We start from the raw sequence: 20537 nt of genomic DNA on the forward strand, positions 1-20537 counted from the left end.
AAGTCTTATCCATTGGAATAACTGTAACTTTTCTTTTTTGTCCTTTACTGCTTCACAGCACTTTTTGAGTTAAGGTCAGCTATTTGCTGAAACGGTCAGAGATGTCTAGATAGATTTGGAGTGAAATGTCTGATAAATTCTTGCCAAATCCAAACTGAAGGCATATGGGAGTGGTGGTGATGATGGGTGAAGCCTCAGATGACTTCCCCCCTTCATATTTATTCTAATCCTCAGTGCCACTTTGTTGTCTAAGCTGTGTATTCTGCATAACAAAACACAGACGCAGTAGCCCAAAGCCAGAGGTGGAGTAAAAAGGGATTTGCACTGTAAAAAAATTTTCTTTGTGTAGTCAAAGCAACATCTGCAGTTACTCAAGTTCTAAAAATCCTTTTTCCAGGCTGCTGTCCATCTCTCCATAAAGCAGAGGATTTTGATATTTTTCCTCATCTGCTCTGTTTCCACATATGCATGTGCACATCCAATGTATGCAATGAAACAGGAAGGTGCAAGCCCATGCCTGCTGTTATGCATGTAGCAATAGCAGTATTTCCATGGCCATCAAAGTTGATTTGCTTTTTAGTTTCCTTGTTTTATAACACCCTAAAAAAAAGGAACATGTAGAGGTCAGAATGGATGACCAGAGGTAAAATTTCTGAAAATACCATGGATTGCATGTAAAGCTAACACTGCCTTTATACCCTACGTCAATGGGTTACACTGACTATATGCCTTATTAGCAGAAGTCTAAGTAAAGAATCTGTGCATTTAGTATGTAAAATTTTGGTGTAGACATAAATCAAAATCCAAGATTTCCCATACTTACAGAGATACTTGTATTAAGGGACCTACCTCAGTCTTTAGTCCATAGAAAAACCCATCAGCAAGCCCCCAAATCCCATAGCAGACATTTATATGAAGATCATTTAAAGTACCCAGAGGTCTGCATAGAAAACATGAGTGTCTTCTTATTTGATTCACGCAGTGACCTGAATAAATAGAGTGCTCACAAACAGAAGAAAACAATAATTGCATTTTTGAGCAGGCATATTTTGTTGCCTGTAGAACAGCTTAAAACTCCATCTCACTTTTTCTTTATATATTTCTCCCTCTGGCCCTCTCTCAGGTTTTGTTGTGCACTGCCTCTCTGCCTTCCTGAACTCACTTGAGATGTCTAGTTTTGTATAAGCTCAAAATGCTGATAATACTTTTGTGATTCCTTGCAATAACAACTGTGCTGAAAAGTAGCACAAGGACACATATTGATAAAGACTCTGCTGCCTGGAATGATTTGGCATATGTCAGATGGAATCTGCATTTGAGCTGAAGGCAACTCCAGGCTTCTGCACCTCTTAGGACTCACTTAAAAACTACTGAGAGGCTTTAAGTGGTTTGCGAGTCTCTTGTTGGCTGTCTGCACATGACTAAAGATCACCCACCATGAAGCATTAATGGCAGAGGACTATGGTTTTTGCTTTACTATTGGTAGGTGTCATTTGTGGGCCTCCTGGCAATTTTGATTGACTGATGCAACCACACACAGACCTCAAAGGTAAAGGGGAGAAGTGGAAAAACAAAGTAGAATTGCATTCTGTGTTCTTTTCCATCTTTGTTAGGATTTGTTCAACATAAAGGCTTTGAACTTCACAGTTGAAATAAGCTTAGGCAAGCTCTTTCAAAAATGTTTTAGAGCATTTATTGAGAAAATATAATGACAGAAAATTCAGGACAGAATACCAGGGCTTTATTCTGCTCTGAGCTGCTTCTTCATAAATGCACAAAGATGGCAGGCTCTCTCTTGCGTATGTACTCTGTGGAGAAAATTAGACCTATAGCCATTACTGTATCCTCTTTTCCCTGTTCATGGTCAGAGGGCTTGTGATTCGGTATATCAGGGGAAACTCTTCACAGAATATTCAGTCCTACAGTCATCATGATGGGGCAAAAGAAAAATTGGCTGGAGCAACACATTTCCAGCTTCTGGAAATGATGTCTATTTGGCTCTGCTTTGTCTTTGAGCACCTTCTGTCTTGGCAGCATCTCTGCTCCTTCAAGGAAACAAGGAAGACTGAAAAGTGACTTGAATTATAACTGCAGATGTAAACACCATTTAATCTTCTGCTCTGTCTCTTGTCCCCCAGGGAACTGAGCTGCTGTCAGAAATTAAAGGCAGATAGTAGTTTCTTGGTTGATGTGAACTGTTGCAGTCAGTGTTTAAACATAAATGGTACTCCTTCATCCTGCAGGAACAGTCCTCTTGCTGGCTAACACTACCTGTATGTATTATTTTGTGATCTCTTAAGAGTTCTCATGAGATTCTTGTGGTTTTAATTCCACAGCTGAGAATAACTGGGTTAGAAATGTCTATTTACTATTTCTAGCTTGCTCTTATTTCTATTTGTATCTAAAACTGAAGCTGCCCCATGTTAAATTCTATACCATGCAGCCTTCTTTTCTCAAAGAACTTTTAAGGTTAAATGGGAGATCTGAACGGCTCTTGGAGAAAAGTAGTAGTGTACCCTTTCACTAAAGAAGAATCAAACCAGAGCAAAATGCCAAAAAGTTTTCTCTCTGTCAGAATCAAGACCTGGGGAGGATTCACATCCCCATTGCTGCAAAGAAATTCTTTAAACTTATCATATTTTCTTCAATCCTTTTAATCCTCATATGTATACATTCTTAGGATATGTGCTTGACCAGCAATACTAAAAAGAGACAACAGGACTCCCTCACTGAAAATAGTTATTATTATAGAGTTACTGGAATCTTGAATGACAATTAACAAAAAACAAATGGCAGAACCAAACAAAAGTAAGTGAGGTAAAAAAACCTGTTAATGGTCTGTATCATTGGTAAACTCTTCTCTCCTACTGCCTCTGGTGTTTCTCTCCTCTCTGTACTCAGAAAAAACACTGGTTTTACTGGTGTCCAGTTAAATAGTGTATGAATGTTTTTCTACTGCTATAAGATAGCTACAGTTGTAGCTATATCTTTAGTGTTTCATATTACTGATTTTCTTTCTTTTTTTTTTTTTTATTCTGATGATATGTGGGAACATAAGTTGTTTCCTGTATGAAGTGCTCTGTGTCGTATCTGGAGCAGTGAGATTATTGCACTTTCTCCACCTGTGCATACAGAAAAGTGTAATTGGATCCCTGGGAAAAGATAACAAATCCAGATCCCCAGGTTCTTTTCAGGCACTGTTGATGCTGAGATATTGTACAGCTGATAAATAATTCAGCTATTTAGCTGAATAGGGATTTCAGAGGCTCAGCCATACATTCTTCATCTATTATTTTAATAACTTTCCCCTTTTCTGTTAACTGGCTATCTGATGATGTAAGAATTTTGTTTGATAACCTTCTTTTTGCCCATAACAGAATGTGTCATATAAGCAAGATTTGTTCTGTATCTGGGGCAAAGCTTTTGTTCACTGGCCCCATAAGTGACTACACCATACGTGACAGGTTCTCTGAAGCAGTTAGGAGTGAAAGCAACTTTATTAATCTTTCTTGATAGCTCTTTAGCAGTGTTTATGGAGTAGTTCTTAGAGCTGTGAAGGAGGAGCATGCTAAGTAATATTAAAATAGGAAGGAGAGATCTCCATCTGCCTTTGTTGGAAAGAGGAATGTATGATGACACTTTCAACTTTATTTATATCGAGGTGCCTAAGAAATTGAGGGGCAGCTCGTGCCATATTTTCTCTCCAAGCCATATGCTACAAATATGGAAGACAAGAATATGACAGCCTACGCTCATTTCCCTAAGATCCTAAATGAACGATACCCCACAAGGTAATGTGACGCCGTACAGGATCTCATCAATGATGTAGCAGCATGCAACACATTTAAAATGTGTCAAAATGTTGTCTCCAAAGAAGCAGTGTTTAGCCACTTAGGTCACTAAAAGCAGCTTTTTCAAATTCTCCACAGACGTTTTGCCAGGCTGCCCACATATCTCTAGATAAAAGCAAACTGTTTGCTTCACATTGTAGAATAATTTATAGGTAGGGACCAATTTGCTTGCAAAGAAACAGCAGGTTGCCATCATTTTTTCTTAACACAAAATGCATTATGCTAACCACAGTACAAAATGTATGTGTTCCAAAAGGGGAATTATTTGAAATTAATTTATTATTATTAGTTTTTCTCAAACAGTTATGTCCACTTCTGTCAAGGAAATCTGTAAGTCCTCTGGAAAACGGTCAAGAAGGCAAAGGAAGATTGTCTTTCTATTTCTTTCACTGTGTTAAGTGCAGCTGTCCTGAGGCACATAATTCCAAAACAATTTTCATGGTTTTAAATTGTGGAATGTAAACACTATTTTACAAACACTTTTATGAAATGGAAATGTGTCAAAACTTACATTTTTTGGGTAAAAAAGTCAATTTTTTATTCTTCCCCTATCCATTTTTCTCTCTTTGTCTCTGGTCACAAAGGATAAGAAAACATTGGACCTCAGGCACATTTCCTATTGAAAACATTATCAAAACTGACAAATCTACATGCAAGTTTTTGGCTTCAGTGAAATAATATATTTTAATGAAAATGTATTTTGTTGAAATGTTCCAGATAGCCTCTCATGTGAGATTCTTTTCATCTGCCATTTCCAACTTTCTCAATCCAGCTTCGCATCATCACATGGTACATTGATGAATTTATGGAGTCCTAGAAGAGATCCATCAAAATTATTTCACCTAAGATATGAGAACAGCTTTCGGGGATGAAAGACCAGGAAATTAATTTACTGCCATACTAAACAGACCATTCTCACTGTTTGAGAAATTTGTTAAGTTTTGAACACTGCAGCATTAGACTGGTGAAAAATTAGAGTAGGCCTTGGGGCAAGGTTAATAAAGACACCAATATCCCTTTGCTAGTGGGTGCAATACTCCATTTAATATGAGTCCTGGAGGTGATCATCTGTTCCTCTTTGCCCACTGGAGTGAAAATATCATGATGGTCACCATCTGGAGTAAACTTTCAATAATCAGCAATTTTATAACGAAAGCAGGGATATTTCCTTATAAAAAGATGCTTGGGCTATCAATGACTTTGGGCTGCCTTGAAGTACTACCCAACTCAGAAGTTCACATTGGCTAAAAACCTGAAGATCTGCACCTTTTCTTCTCCCTTGTGTTCTGTGAGGGAGTCCTGTCTGCTCATGCACAAGCAATTAAAGATTTTGCTTTTTAATTTGCTGTGTGCATACTCATTAACTTTTACTCAGCTACAATTAGTTGAAATACTAGGTTAGGCTGTTTCCTACATTAGTATTCAGGACTCCACAGGCAGGACATTCTTAGTGGCAGTTTTCCATTTCTAGAACTCCTAAGATGAAATTATGAATGAAAATGGGTCCATGCAAGATTAATTAATTCAGACAGTCATTCAGATCAGACTGGATGGCATGAAAAATCAAAAGATGAATTTGGATGGATATATTTTCTAATAGATGTTCTACAGTATTTCATTTATGGGTTTTATTGTTAGAAAGTAGTCTTATTCTTAAGAATATTTAATGACAAAATTTATATTTACCGATGTGTGCACGAGCAAGGACATTTTTTTTTTTTGCCACAAACTGGAAATGCAGATGTTTCTAGGTGCTGAGGTTTGTTAATTTTCACAGTCTGGTGGAGTTGCAACATCAAATTTTGAGAATAACTTCCTTCTGTTACAAATCAGTAACTGTTAAACACAGGAATGAAGATAACATTAGTCTAGGTAGTCTCCACACCTGAACTTTGGCACTTCAATACGCCTTTATGGAGGAGTCTGAGGAGCTGAGCAGGTTGTGTGGCACAGCATGGTGCCTGACAGGATGACTGGCAGCCTTGAATTCATGGCCCCACCTGAGACATTAATGCTATTGATCTTGTAGCTATTTCAGCCCTGCTTCCTGGAGTACAAAAGTGCTCTAGTGTTTATGTCTTGTAGTAGGTTCTCTCTCCTGACCTGTTACTGGTTCCTGTTAATCTGCACAAGAAAAAAAATCTGTTCTGAGTTTTTTTTCCCCAAAAACTTTTTTCCATTCTTTTTTCTCTTTTCTCTCCCTTCTTCTTCCATGTCTCCTCATGCCTATGAAGTAATTTCACATCTGTAGCAACCTACAAGTTAAAAAATCTTGAACCATGAAGCTGGGAATAATGTTTTTATAAGAATTCATGAACATTGATTTTCCCAGTAACAAAGTCCTATACAACTCAGTTTGTCAGGTAGGTAACAGAGACGCCATTGAACAAGTCAGCAGTCACAGACAGCTTCAAGGAAGAAGTGTGTGCATGTGTATGTGGACAGACAAAGTGGGAAGAAAAGAAGTCCCCCGTTTATTTATCTGTTTATTTGTTTATTCGGGGGAGAGAAAGTTTCCTGCTGGCTTAGCTCCCCCTCCTGGCAGTCAGGAATTGGGCTGTATGAGAGTCCAATAGAACCTGTACACTACCCAAATTGCCAAAGACAAAGCTCTTGTTCATTATAATAGCATGCCTTTTAAAAGGGGATTTCCTGAAGCCTGTGTCCTTCTGGGCAATGTGTCCACATAATAATTTGCAGGAATGTAGCTAGAAAGAGAGAAAAGGCTCAGAGGACCAGAAGATTACAAAAGAACAAGAAGGAGAAGGATGGCATATTATGTCTTTACATCCATTGTTGCAAGATGTACCACTCTCTAAATTTTCTCCTGTCTCCACCAAGGCAGATACAAATCAATTTCACTTGCATCCTCAGGCAGCCTGATCTGAGGTTTTGAGAATAATTATAAATTCAAATTGAGAGGTAAAACCAGAGATATCCTGATCAGAGTGGAAAAAAGCACAAGAGTTCAGTTGTATACATTTGCTGAATCATTTTGCTAACAATATTGCAAAGACTTTAATGCCCTTCTCTGCCAAAATAGGCTCATATAGACTTCACTGTGTCTGTAAGAGTGTACAGAGACACTTAAAGTTTCCTTCCTATACTAGCTACTGATCATTATCCTGCCATCACTACTCACTTTACAAGAGGGTGCCAAGGATGGTTTCTTCCTCTTTATCTCTTTTACTTCACCTGTTTTTCTTCCTCCTTGCCTCTTCTTCTTACATAATACACACCCACAACTATGAAGGAACCAGTATAGAAGGCATGCAAAAGGGCTTCCTATAAAAGCATTTTGATTCCTTTGGGTCATTTTCCCTGTGACTTTGATGCAGAGATTATAGGCTCATATTAAAATTTGAACACAAAGTTCAAACCCAAGTAACTCACAGAGAAATATATACAGTAAACTATCACCCAAGGCTCCTAATCACTTAAAAAAACCCAACCCAACCCAAACCAAACCAAAACAAAACAAAAAAAACCAAAACCGAAGCACTAGGATTTTCATTTATGTGTAGATATGAACTCTATGTATATGGAAAAAAGGGATTTGTCAGGTATTATTCTGTAATTTTTCTTGTTACCAGTTGATAGAAATACAAGGACATTTTTCTTAAGCACAAGGAACTCTATTCTGGATTTCATAGGAATGGAATTAGATTTGTTTTCTGTTTGTCATTCAATTCCAGACATAATAGCCTTGTACTTACTGTATGTTATAATTATGTAGAGTAAGATTATGACTTGATTATAACCTTGGTCTGCAGTTAAGCCAAGAAAATTTATGCCAAATGGTTTAGTGATAAATAAGAGTCACTGACTAGTAATAGTGAAAAGAATAGGTATGATCATTTGGTTCTGGTTTTTCTTGCCTTTCAATTTAAGTTGCATGACACTCAGGTCCAGATAAATGGATGAACTGCTAGGAAAAGTGGTGGTGAGTGGTTAAACTATCAGAGAAAAAAAAAAAAAGCCTTGGATTACTATGACCTATTTTTTATTATTTTCAGTATTCCTTGAAGGAAAGAATAGCCAAATATTCTTAATGTTATTCTCTCTGAAAAAATTTATAGCCTTAATGTTAACCATGGTTAGACTAATGAAGAGAGACAACCTAGCTTTAGGAGCACTTCAAAACTCTGTGATTCTAACACAGGTCTGTAAGTATTCATATGCAGGATTGGCTCCATGTGCTATCTTTTCCCTTTATTCTCTATTATCTTCCCTGAATATTGCTAGGTTCTCAGGTAGCCACAGGGACTTTGACTGCATGTTTGGAAGGCTGCAGAATGGAAATTGGGAAGGATGGTTCTGAGGGCAGCTTTGGAGATTCTTTAGACACCATAGGCAGAACCACTGAGACAGTATACCAGTCAGTGAGGTGGAAAAAAGTTCCATAAGTAGACTGCTAGTGAATTAATTTTTTTTCCCCTAAATATCACAAATTTATAATTGAACAACATTTTCAGTAATATATTTATTTCATGACTATGCACAGCAGAGTGACAAGAGCTGGCAGTTGAATGGGTGATTCTGACCTGTAAAGGTGCGACTAACAAAAAACCTTCAACATTCCCAAATTGTAGACATATGTTTTAGCTTTTAAATATCTTTAATCAAAACACCTTATCTTTTATCCAGTGCACAAAGCCAGAATTTTTCTTATCCAGCTAGCATCAGTTATGCCAAAAGGGAATTTAAAGAAGGCAGGTTTGAAAAAAGACAGTGGGACAAAAATGTTGATCAGAAATGCCTCCTAAGTTATGAAAAGAAATATTTCCATTGATTGCAGGAACTACTAAGCCAAATTTTCAGACCTGACCACCTAAAACACATGATATTTTCTCATCTTCAAAGTGCTTTTCTCAACCTCATTTTATCATTCCTTAAATCCTAATGGGATTTAATACCCTGGCTGCAGTAAGGCAGGAAATGTCTTACACACTTGGAAGATATAACTTGTGTCTAAGGAGGATATAGTGAGAAATAATAGCAATCAAGTGTACAGGGGAGGAAAGAGAAAAAATAACCAAATTGGTCATGGACAGATGTGTTATTATTGAGGTATTTGCTTGTTGATTTCTTTAATTTTAAGTTAATTGTGACACTTGCCTTTTTCTCTTCCTAGATTGGTTTATTTCTGACTTCAAATAAGGAAAGTTACTGACACCAATAGCTTGTGAGTCTACTGCCAAAATTTACAATCACAATAGCAAAGGACTGCCCTTAATTCCTTCACTTCCAAATTTCTACTTCTGCAAACAACCAGTAAATTTGCGGAGACACTCAGTTCATTACTTGCAGACATACTGAAAGCAGAGAACTTGCTTTAGGAAGCCAGCATGACAGGAGTTGGGGGGGGAAGCTAAGTGACTTTACCTGCCTTCAGTTTTGGCAGTTTGCTAAAGGAAAAGCTGCTTATGCTTTTCCAGCCTTTTGGAATGTAGAGATGATGGTTTTCCTTCACATAGTTTCTTTTTTTTAATCAAGCAGGTTTCCAACTCTTCAATCTTTTTAATGTCTTTGGGGTAGAGATTTCTGACACAGAGACAGAACTCACTTTTGCATTAGGGTCCCTGAGATTTGCTGAAAAATACACCAACTGTGAGTCCTACTAAAAGTTATTATTAAGCAGTAGTAAAAGACTACTGAAGTAAAACCTTTCCCAAATAAGTTATTTAAGTACATTCAGTTTTATCTTTGCTTCCTCCTTCTTTACTTCTGCCACACCACAGTCAACCCTGAAGTCATAAATATCTAGTTAGATATGTCCTCGTGCTCTTGCTTAGTACAATCAAAAGTAGTCCGTTGTACATATAAACTGTACTGATTTTTATTGTATCAGTGTATTAAGGACTGATATCTAGAGTTTAGGATATTTGCACCAGTAAAAGGACTGCCTTTCTTACCATTACAAGGGAAGAAATCATTAGGAAAATTTTAACAGATTTCTAATAGTAAAATCCATGTAACAAGAAAAGGAGAGAAGCTCCAGAATCTAGTTAAGTGACTATGCAATCAAAGCTCTTTTTCCTATAGTATCTAATGAGAAGTGCTGTGTGCTTGACTCAATTTGTTTGAATTGGTACTGAAATCTTTAATTTGGGTGCCACATTTACTTAGGTGAGAGGTGCACTGGCCAGAGTACTAGAATGAGGTGAATGCATAAATCAGTTTTAATATGACAGTCCCTTCTTAGGAGATTCCCTGCAAACCAGGAACTGCAGCTGCCTGTGGCTGCATGTTCTCAGCTGGGCTTTCTATTACACCCAGGAGTGAAATAAAACGGAATCAGTAACTGGACTTACAATCGGAAGCGAGCTTAGTGCAGGGTATTGGCTCTGTTAGGAGGTACAGGCTGTCTCTCTCTGATGATGATGGAAAAGTGACAGAACAACTGTTATTACCCTGTGTGGTCCCAAGCATCTCAGAGGAGGCTCTGCATATCCATTCTCATTTTAAAAGGAGAGTGTCATGATGGATCAGAGCACTATGATCTAGATGGGAGCCAGGCCATATTAAAGGCGGATAAACTGTCACACTTAGGCTCATGTTAGAATGTAATCCTGTTAAGAGTTTCTCTACAGTATCACGTCATCTGCCATAATTGAAAAGAAATCACTCTTGACTGAAATATGCCTGTGAGAGAGAAAACCATGAACAGCCGGGTACTTAATCTAACTGCTTCTATAAAAGGACAATACACTGCATAGGCTGTATTACAGTATTACATTTGCATTTGTACTGTATTACAGTATGACATATCTTTAAGATTTGAAGTCATAATGATTAACAGGATTTTTCAGGGTCTGACTTTTTATCTCCAGCTGTTTGAACCTTGTGGCTGATACCTGATGATGCTCTAAATAAATACAGTAATCTGAAAGTGCAAGGTTGAAGGGTTATAAGAGTTTGACTCCTAAGGATGCTTTCTATACTGCCAGTCCATGGGATTCCCAAAAGTAGCATTTGGGACATGTTATAAACTGCACAAAATATCAGAAGAACAAGGTTCTGTGTACAACCAAAGCAAATTTCTTTCTTAATGACCTGGATGGTTTTAAATTGCTTAAATAAAAATAAATATAAATATAATAATAATAATAAATACATAAATAGATAAGTGAGCACCATTTTGAAACAGAATACTTTTGTTCACTAAAACTGTATTTTCTTGAAATCCCAGCCAATGAGTTACGATCTGAATAAACAAAACCTGGAAAATTACTGTGCTTATGTCACTGCAGTTGAAAACCCTAAGATCTGCACATGCTTTGTACTTGCCAAGGTTTATGTCCTTCATTAGGTCCAACTATGTATAATGCAGGGTTGTTTTTTTTTTAATCATTGGAAACAGCGTAAGACAAGAAAACATCAAACAACACAGTACCTTTCATTGCATGCTTTAGAGAGCGGGAATATTTGGTTATAGATCTGAATAATAAATAGTAGCTGGGAGCATAAAAAGCATGCTTACAGACTGAATTGTTTCTGTAGCCATTCACAGATAACTGTGCAGCAAAATTAAAAGACGTATCTAACCTTTATGGTTTCAAAGGAAATGTTCTGAAAAACTGTCATAGTTTGAGCTGATCTCCTAAAACAATAATGTAGCAGATGCGAGCCTGTTTCATTTAGTGTAAAGCAAGTTCTGAAATCTATTGACAGCACAGTTCACATCAGAACCAATAACAAGATGATAGGTTTAGCAAATAAATGTCTTACAGCAGGATATCTTACATTTGTGGACTACCATGCATACCATAAAAGACTCTCCTCATAAGCCTCTAATTCACTAAACTGAGGTACAATAATCTGGCAGTGTGCATTAATTTGGACAATATATGAAATGGTATTACAGAAATAGAAGCAGAATATACCAGAGTCTGGTAGGAAATGAAAAAAACCATAGAGTGTGATTAAATAATACAGCCCAGAGTCTACTCTGTCAGGTATCAGGGAATAGCACTCATTGAAGTTAGTGGCTCTGAAAAAGAAAAATAATTACCTGAGCAAAAAATTTCAGTTAAATAGTTTAGGTTTTGGGCTGTTTTTAGTTTTAGAATTTTAAACAGACTGTGAGAGGACAAAGAGAAGGTAGAGTATGCAAATGAAAGTGATAGATCTGACCTTCAGTGAAGTCACTGCAAGTCCTTCAGTCATTGCAACGACTTTGCATCAAATCTATTTCAAGATTATTTAACAGTAATATTAAGATAATATTTAATATTAATGCTTTTTTGTCCCTTTTTCCCCCAGAAATCCATCAGCCTTAGAATAGTCTTCTGATGGGCTTGTTCTTCCCTATTAAACTTTCCATGCTATTCAGATTTTCTTTTCTCTTTCCTTTTACAGGCAGGCCAGAACTGGCAGATAGCTGATATGAGGACTTTGCTGACTTCAGAAAGCTGACAGACACCAACAGACTTCAGTGAAATATCCCTCCAGGCACAGAGACTTTTGGTAGCTGTAAAGTAACCTGTTATTCATCTGCAAAGACATGGCTACTGATTCCTTCAGCACACATGGAGGAAGGCGACAAACTTTGTAACCCAGGCTAATAAGACTGTGTTTTCCTTTTCAAAAGTAGGAGGTAGGCCAATTAGAAAAGGATTGGTTTATGCTTAGCCTCCAGGACTTTAACTCTGGCCTGAACACTGGACATAAATAGAAGCCAATTTAACGACCTGAGATTTTGTTACCTGTGCTTTATTATTGTAATCAGTTGTTAAACAATTTGGTACTTTATTTCTTTAAATTAGAAATGGGTTCGTGGACTAAAATGTGGCCCACAGATTGGGCTCTTCTCATGAAATCATGGCTTATTGTTTCCCTGGGGCTCTACATACAGGTCTCCAAAATTTTGGCCTGCCCAAAAGTGTGCCGCTGTGACCGAAACTTTGTCTACTGTAATGAACGAAGCTTGACCTCAGTGCCTCTTGGGATACCAGAGGGTGTAACCGTCCTCTACCTCCATAATAACCAAATTAATAATGCTGGATTTCCTGCAGAGTTGCACAATGTCCAGTCTGTGCACACAGTCTACCTGTATGGCAACCAATTGGATGAATTCCCCATGAACCTGCCCAAGAATGTCAGGGTTCTCCACCTGCAGGAAAACAACATTCAGACCATTTCACGTGCTGCTCTTGCTCAGCTTTTGAAGCTGGAAGAACTGCACCTGGATGACAACTCCATCTCCACTGTTGGCGTTGAGGATGGGGCGTTCCAGGAAGCCATCAGCCTCAAGCTTCTGTTCTTGTCCAAGAATCACTTAAGCAGTGTGCCAGTAGGCCTTCCGCTGGACTTACAAGAACTTCGAGTAGATGAAAACCGAATTGCTGTCATTTCAGACCTGGCCTTCCAGAATCTTACAAGTCTGGAGCGCCTGATCGTGGATGGCAATCTCCTTACTAATAAAGGCATAGCTGAAGGCACCTTTAGCCACCTCTCCAAGCTCAAGGAATTCTCAATAGTTCGGAATTCACTGACTTACCCTCCTCCCGATCTTCCAGGTACACATCTGCTAAGACTTTATTTGCAGGACAACCAGATAACCCATATACCACTTACAGCCTTTTCAAACCTCCACAAACTGGAACGTCTTGATATTTCCAACAATCAACTTCGGATGTTGGCAAAGGGAGTATTTGATAATCTCCATAATCTGAGACAACTCACTGTAAGGAATAATCCTTGGTTATGTGACTGCAGCATTAAGTGGGTCACTGAATGGCTCAAATTTATTCCTGCTTCCATCAATGTACGGGGTTTTATGTGCCAGGGACCAGAGCAGGTCCGAGGTATGGCAGTCAGGGAGCTCAACATGAATATGTTGTCATGCCCCACCACCACCCCTGGTCTGCCACTAATCATCACCCCAGTCCCAGCTACAACCATGCCAACTACATTAGTTCCCAGCTCATCATTTCCCCCCTCAAGTAATAAATATAATCCTCTCACTCCCATCATAGCCACACTCCCCACTGTGCCTGTCAGAGAGGACAGAGAAAGGGTGACACCTCCTTTGTCTGAATGGATTCAGCTCTCCATCCATTTCGTCAATGACACTTGCATCCAAGTCAACTGGATGTCACTTTTTAGCGTGATGGCATATAAACTCACATGGGTTAAAATGGGCCATAGTCTGGTGGGAGGAATTGTTCATGAACGAATAATCAGTGGTGAGAAGCAGCAATCAAGCTTGGTAAATCTGGAGCCCAAATCCACTTATCGGATTTGTTTGGTTCCACTGGATACTTATAACAATTACCAAACTGGAGAAGACACTGTCTGTTCAGAAGCCACAACCAAGGCTTCCTTTTTGAATGGCAGCAACATCCCTTCCAGCCATGAGCAGACAACTTCTCAGAACCTAGGCTCCCCATTTCTGCTGGCAGGGTTGATTGGGGGTGCAGTGATATTTGTCCTTGTGGTCTTGCTCAGCATTTTTTGCTGGCATATGCACAAAAAAGGTCGTTACACCTCCCAGAAGTGGAAATACAACCGCGGCCGTCGGAAAGATGACTACTGTGAGGCAGGGACCAAGAAGGACAACTCCATCCTGGAGATGACGGAAACCAGCTTCCAGATTGTCTCCTTAAATAATGATCAGCTCCTTAAAGGAGATTTCAGACTGCAGCCCATTTATACCCCAAACGGGGGCATTAACTACACAGACTGCCACATCCCCAACAACATGCGATACTGCAACAGCAATGTCTCAGACCTGGAGCACTGTCATACGTGATAGTGAGGGAAGATGGGGGTTTCCAGGACAAGGAGAAAAAAACTCTAGAAAAAATAAGCCCCCCAACAACAATGAAAAAAATTACATTTGATAAATGTTAAACAGATGCATTTATGCATTTGAATACTCTGTAATTTATACGGTGTACTATATAATGGGATTTAAAAAAAGTGCTATCTTTTCTATTTCAAGTTAATTGCAAATGGTTTTGTAACTCTTTGCTTTTTAAATCTTTAAAAAATATTGCTGAGTACTGTACAGGGTTGTACAATAAGAACCCAATGTCATGGCAAAGGAAAGAATGACTCATTCTTCAAACATTAACCACTTTGCTGTCGAAGCTGTCTGAGGGATGTTAAGTTTCTACGTGTCCTGGAATACAGGAAAATAAGTGCATATTAAAACAGGGTCACTAGGAACAGACAAAAGCAATTCAGATAAAATGGGTACAACCCTTGTGACTTGAACCCAGCAACTGCTGTTGAGCTTCAAACAATTGGAAATACATCCATTCCTATTTGTCAGTTCTGCATTTCTCACCTCCAACTGAAAGCTGGAGTTCTGAGTGCTGCCAAAAACGCTACTTTCTTTTTTGATCAGTTTTCTCTCAATCTACTTGGAACAGGAAACATAGAAGGAGCTCAGTGTCAAACTCAAAGTGACCTTGATTTCTATTTGAAAAAGTTGCTCTGAAAATGTCCCCCAATACTAGATACTTTATCTTAGAAACTGTTCCTGCTTTTACTTATAATTAAGAAGCTTTGGGCATTCTCTGACCATTCTATCTTCTCAGTGGGAGGTGAACGTTATGTAACATAATGTGACAGAGAGCTGTCATTAAGTTGCACCTCTTTTTAATAGAGAAGCATTTGTTGACACAGCGTGTTCTGGTAAAGCCAGAATGAGGGAAATTCTGAGTGCTCCCAGCTCTGCAGTATTCAAGTACAATTTCAAATCTAAAAGTGTGTATTGCTGAAAACATGGTGCAACATATAATGACAATGGAAAGGTTTTACTATTAGTTTGTATGGTTCAAGCTTTGTTTGACTTAAGGGTCTGAGTTCTGTTCAGCGTGGAGAAATAGGAAAAAAAAAGAAAAAAAGAGAAAACAAACAAGAAACATATTATAAAAATTTATTTAGTCCTGAAAAGATCACCAGAGCTATTATGAACTGAAATATTTTAAGTGGTGAACATCATGTACAGATTCTGGTGGGTTTTGTTTGTTTGTTTTGCTTTTTTTCCTCCCCAATTAAAGCATACAGAGACTAACATTAGTTAAGCATTTGATTGACTGAGAAATTTTGAGAACACAAGTACATTGTGTCCCTCTGAATTACCCTTCTTTTACCTAAAGCATTTTCAAGTTTTCCATAATGATTTCTGCTTCACAAGCAGTAGGTGGGTTTAGAATTTGCTTTTTTATACCCTCAGAATCTTTAGCTGCAATACCTTCTCAGTCCTTGAGCTTTACATGCACGACACAAAACATCATGCTTGCATTAAAACCATAATGCAGCTCTCAAAATTATGTAATGGTTCAGCCAGCCTGAACTCAATGACTGTCAAGAATGGTGGCATTCTTGCCAGCTCAGTGGTGGAGTCTAATTCTTTGGGTTTTTTCAGTTTGCTTTTTAATGTAGCTAATTTTCTCCTGCGCTTGGGAACAAACTAAAGTTCACATCACATTGGAAAAAAAAAAAAAAAACAACAGAAAAAAAAAATAGAGACAAAACTTCCCTGAGGTAGTAGGGAACTGAAGGGAGAACATTTTACAGTGACCACTTAGGGATAGACAGGAAGTTGCTGCATGTGGATTTGAAGTAAAGGCCGAAGCACTTTCACGGTGGAATGCTTAGACTTTTCACTTTATGAAGCTCCTTATGCTGCAAGAGAGTGTTTTAGTCCTTTCTTTTGCTCATTTCACTCAGCCCATTCTTGAAACTCAGCAGTCTATAAGCATGTATTCCTTCAATTCAGATCACATGATAGCACTCATTTTCTGCAACGACAAAATGAACCCAGTTATGATTGATGGCAAAGTACAACCATTTTATAAGGAACCACATCCTCCCACCAACATCTTTTAAAATCATGTTTTTAAATTCCGCTCTATATCCTACGTATGTGCTATTTTCTTCAGCTATAGCAGGTATTCTAAGCAACCTGTTTGACTACTAGAATAGTTAAGTCACTAAAATTTTGCTGATTAAAAGTTTATCATATGATTTCAAATGGCATAATTCTAGGTAGAAATGTCTATGCCAAAGTGAGGGTTTTTTTCTGTGATCTATTTACTGAAGATGATGATGAGATCAATACTTTTGGGCTTTGGCTTTTAGTTTTGATGGTTTTTTGTTGCTTTGTTTTGTTTTGTTTTGCTTAACATATTGTAGGTGTCACAGCTCAAAAGACAATCAGCAAATAGTTGTGCTTCTGCATGCTTCTATTGCATGCTGGAGTTTTCTTGAAGTTAAGCAGAGCCAGAGATTCCCATTGGGTGTGGACATAGTATTTAATTTCAAGGAAATAGCTGGTTGTACGTTTAATTTCAAAAGGCCTCCTTTGAAACTACATGTGTACTAGTATTTTTTAATTCAATGACTGATGCAGGAGGAATCTTCTGTTCTAGACCTCAGTATACCATAGGCACCTTATTTGTAGCAATTGACTTATTCAGGGAGTTTGGCCTGTACTACAGGTGAGTGATCCACAAGTCCAACCTGATGACAACAAATCTGATTGCTTATCTAATAGGGTCAAAACAGAAGGCATTCACAAACTGTTCATTTTGATCTTGAATGGTGAAATATACATATACATATATATATATATATATTATATATATATATATATATATATATATAATATGTAGACTATTGCTCACTTACCTAAAAACCACCATGATATTAAAGATGGCATAGTTTATGTTTGTTTTCAGTATGAAGAAAAATATATCTATTTTTATGGGATACTGTCAAAAGTTTCTTTACTATAAAGACTCTTCTGAAAAAAAGCACAGCAAGTCCCTTATACAAAAATTTGTGGATAGAGCTGGGAATATTACCTAAAAAATTCAGAGGTGTAGTCGACTGAATATGTTTCATTTGAAGAATGTTTCTCCAAATTCTAATTGTTCCTTAGCTCCAAAACAGTTAATGTATTTCAACCTACAACAGAATTTGGGACTTCTCAAAGTGCCAGTCACACAAACATCTGAGATTTCATTTCAGGTCCCTCCTAGATAAATACATAATGAGCAAATTTCACTAGGTAAAGTATTAAGAAAAAGTCAGAGTTAAAAATGGACAATGATCTTTTGACAGTGTAAAGTTTAAGATTAGTAGCTTTTTCCTTGGGCTTTGTAAAAACTGGGTGATCTTCACATAGGACAAATGTCTGACCACATATAATAAGTAAAGGCTATAGAGCAGAAATGCCAAATATGTGTATATACAACTCACCCAAAATGTTCGCTTTTAAGTCCTGATTTGATCAAGTTCATTGGATCCAGGGAGAAATTATTTGTTTTCAGACAAAATCTCACCCATCTTCCATTGTATACAGCTAATAGTTACCATAGATGTGCAGAAAGATTGGTGAATAGAATAAAACAAGAGTTTAAGCGAAATTGCATTAAAGAAATATCACGACACTGCTGTTCCCAGTGCTTGCTTTCCTTCTGAAGATGTATTTATTTACAAACAGGTCCTTACTTTCATGGATTCTGTCACTTTAACAAGTGTTCCTTGCATGTGGCTTGCTGGCAGAAACGAACACCCGATTAATGCATGGACTTTGTGTTAACAGGTTCTTATTGGAACATTATTACTGAATTTCTTTATAAGAATATTTAGGGAATAATCTACTTTGAACTGAAAAGATATTAGCAGTTTTCCCTGTAAGCCAATAAAGGACTACAGTGAATGTCATGTAAAACAGACAAATGAAATGACATATGCTATTTGCTACTAAAGTATATTTTTTTCTCTCAATCATTTTCTTTTTTCATGAGAGAAATTTTCTGAGTCTGAAAAATTTATTGATTTCAATTTTGCAAACAAAAAAACTTTATGCATATTGATATTATTGTTTTAAGGGTCTACATAAGGCACTTTACTAATGACATTGAAGTGAAAGTTCAGTCTCAGCTTTTGACAGTAAAGTGGTTAATTCCCATTGAATTCTACATTTATAGTACTTCCTCACCTTAAATTTAACATGGAGATTAAAGTTTTTCTTTAGAACATGAGAATAATGGTTTTACACATGACTTATCTTTACAGCTCAGTGGAAAAACAAAACAGAAGTGAGTGCCAAAACCAAAAGTTACTGGCTCTGAACCTCATCAAATCCTGCCTGATGCTCTCTTCTAAACACAGAGATAATCCTAGGAAGCTGATGGTCACTCCTTCCCTGAACTCTATTGAACAGGGCACTTTGTATTCCAGATGATACTACAGGCAATATTGAAGCATTTGGCATTAAACTTTTGTACAGTAGAGAATATTTTGCTCTTTAAAAGGACACTGGCTAGTAGTCCATATGGAAAACTAGCACAGAAGAGATTTGGCAACCTTTTATTACACTGGGGCTCTGTGGAATTGTGCCTCATGAGAGCTGAATTCTGATCCTTTCAGAAACAGATAAGCTACTAAAAAAATTGTTATCATGAGTTGGTCCCAAATATCTGAAGATGATCTTTCATAAAATTGATTTTAACTGAGATATGCACACTTGATTCTGTTCTGTGTTTGGTATACTTTCTATCTTTAACATGGAAAAATAGATGGTTTGAAGTCTGCGTTATCTGTTTTCTGCAATCTGCCATGTTGCACGCATTGTTAACTTCAAAACCTCACTATACACTATATATTATCTTGTTGACATATTCAGTAAAGAGTTATTTAAAAAAATACAACAATCTTGCTGTATTTATATGAGCAAGTTAATTAAAATAAGGATGTGGGTATCTGAAAGGGACAAAAATTATCAATCTTTTGTACTTTCATTCATGGAGATATTTTCAGATTTCTACCGTCTGTTCAATCCTCTCTTCAGTTTCTAAAAGACAAGTATCATCTGTCTCTCGAAGAGTTAAATAATTTGTTACCTCAGTTTCTCAGATATAATCTTATCTTTAAAAGGTTATCTCTTTCTGATATGCATATAGAAAATCAATGTAAAATGAGAACAGATTGTACTCCAGTGTTTGCAATCAATAGGTACACTTAAGGAGCTACACATGTCTATAACAAATATATATATGTGGAAGCTGTGACTCATTATATGCATAGCCATTTGATAAATGCATTTGACATTCATCCATGACAATAATGAACCTGTCTTTTAACTATTATTATCTATTTAATCTGTTTGCTTGACATGAAATATGATTTTTTTTCCAATTCTCCCTTCAAAATTGTTCTTGAATTTTCAGAATGCACAACATTCATACATAAGCCTTAATAAATTTTTGTATAAAGCAAATCTTATACATAACATATATGGTAATATATACTCTATATATAAAGAGATGCTTTGGCTACTTAGAAATGGAAATTAACCCTCTTCTACTTCCATATACAAGAACTAATTTTTTGCTTTACCAGAAAGTGAGATATTGAATGTTGCTACTTATGTTATTTCAAAGCATAGAAATTTAATATTGCTGAGTGTCACAGTTCCTCAACAAATTATCTTACTCTCTTTCTTAACCCCCGAAAATAATGTAAAATTACTGGGGGCTGGTCCTAGTCCACCTAGTCCTGCCCTTTTCCCCCTGTAATATGCTTCCCCTCATTTGATGTTTCTACTGAACCACCTGAGACCCTGGTAACTGAACCTACTTGCCTTACCACAGGAAGGTGGACAATATAGAAAATGAAAATGACAAATACTTGCCATCAGTTATGTATTTCTGACAATGA

General features: G+C 37.2%; 1 protein-coding gene across 3 annotated transcripts in view; it reads left to right on the forward strand.

The window, feature by feature from the left end:
* The window catches only part of FLRT2 (fibronectin leucine rich transmembrane protein 2), a 61037-nt gene extending 41324 nt beyond the window's left edge, over positions 1 to 19713 (forward strand). For all 3 annotated transcript variants that reach the window (XM_082283992.1, XM_082283990.1, XM_082283991.1), the window contains exon 2: positions 12213 to 19713. In XM_082283992.1, the coding sequence (XP_082140118.1) occupies positions 12622 to 14607 (1986 nt within the window). In that variant the 5' untranslated portion in view covers positions 12213 to 12621 and the 3' untranslated portion in view covers positions 14608 to 19713. The remainder of the gene's footprint in view (positions 1 to 12212) is intronic.
* Positions 19714 to 20537: the final 824 nt, after the last annotated feature.

Source organism: Coloeus monedula (assembly GCF_965178545.1).
Source record: "Coloeus monedula genome assembly, chromosome: 6".
NCBI lineage: Eukaryota > Metazoa > Chordata > Aves > Passeriformes > Corvidae > Coloeus > Coloeus monedula.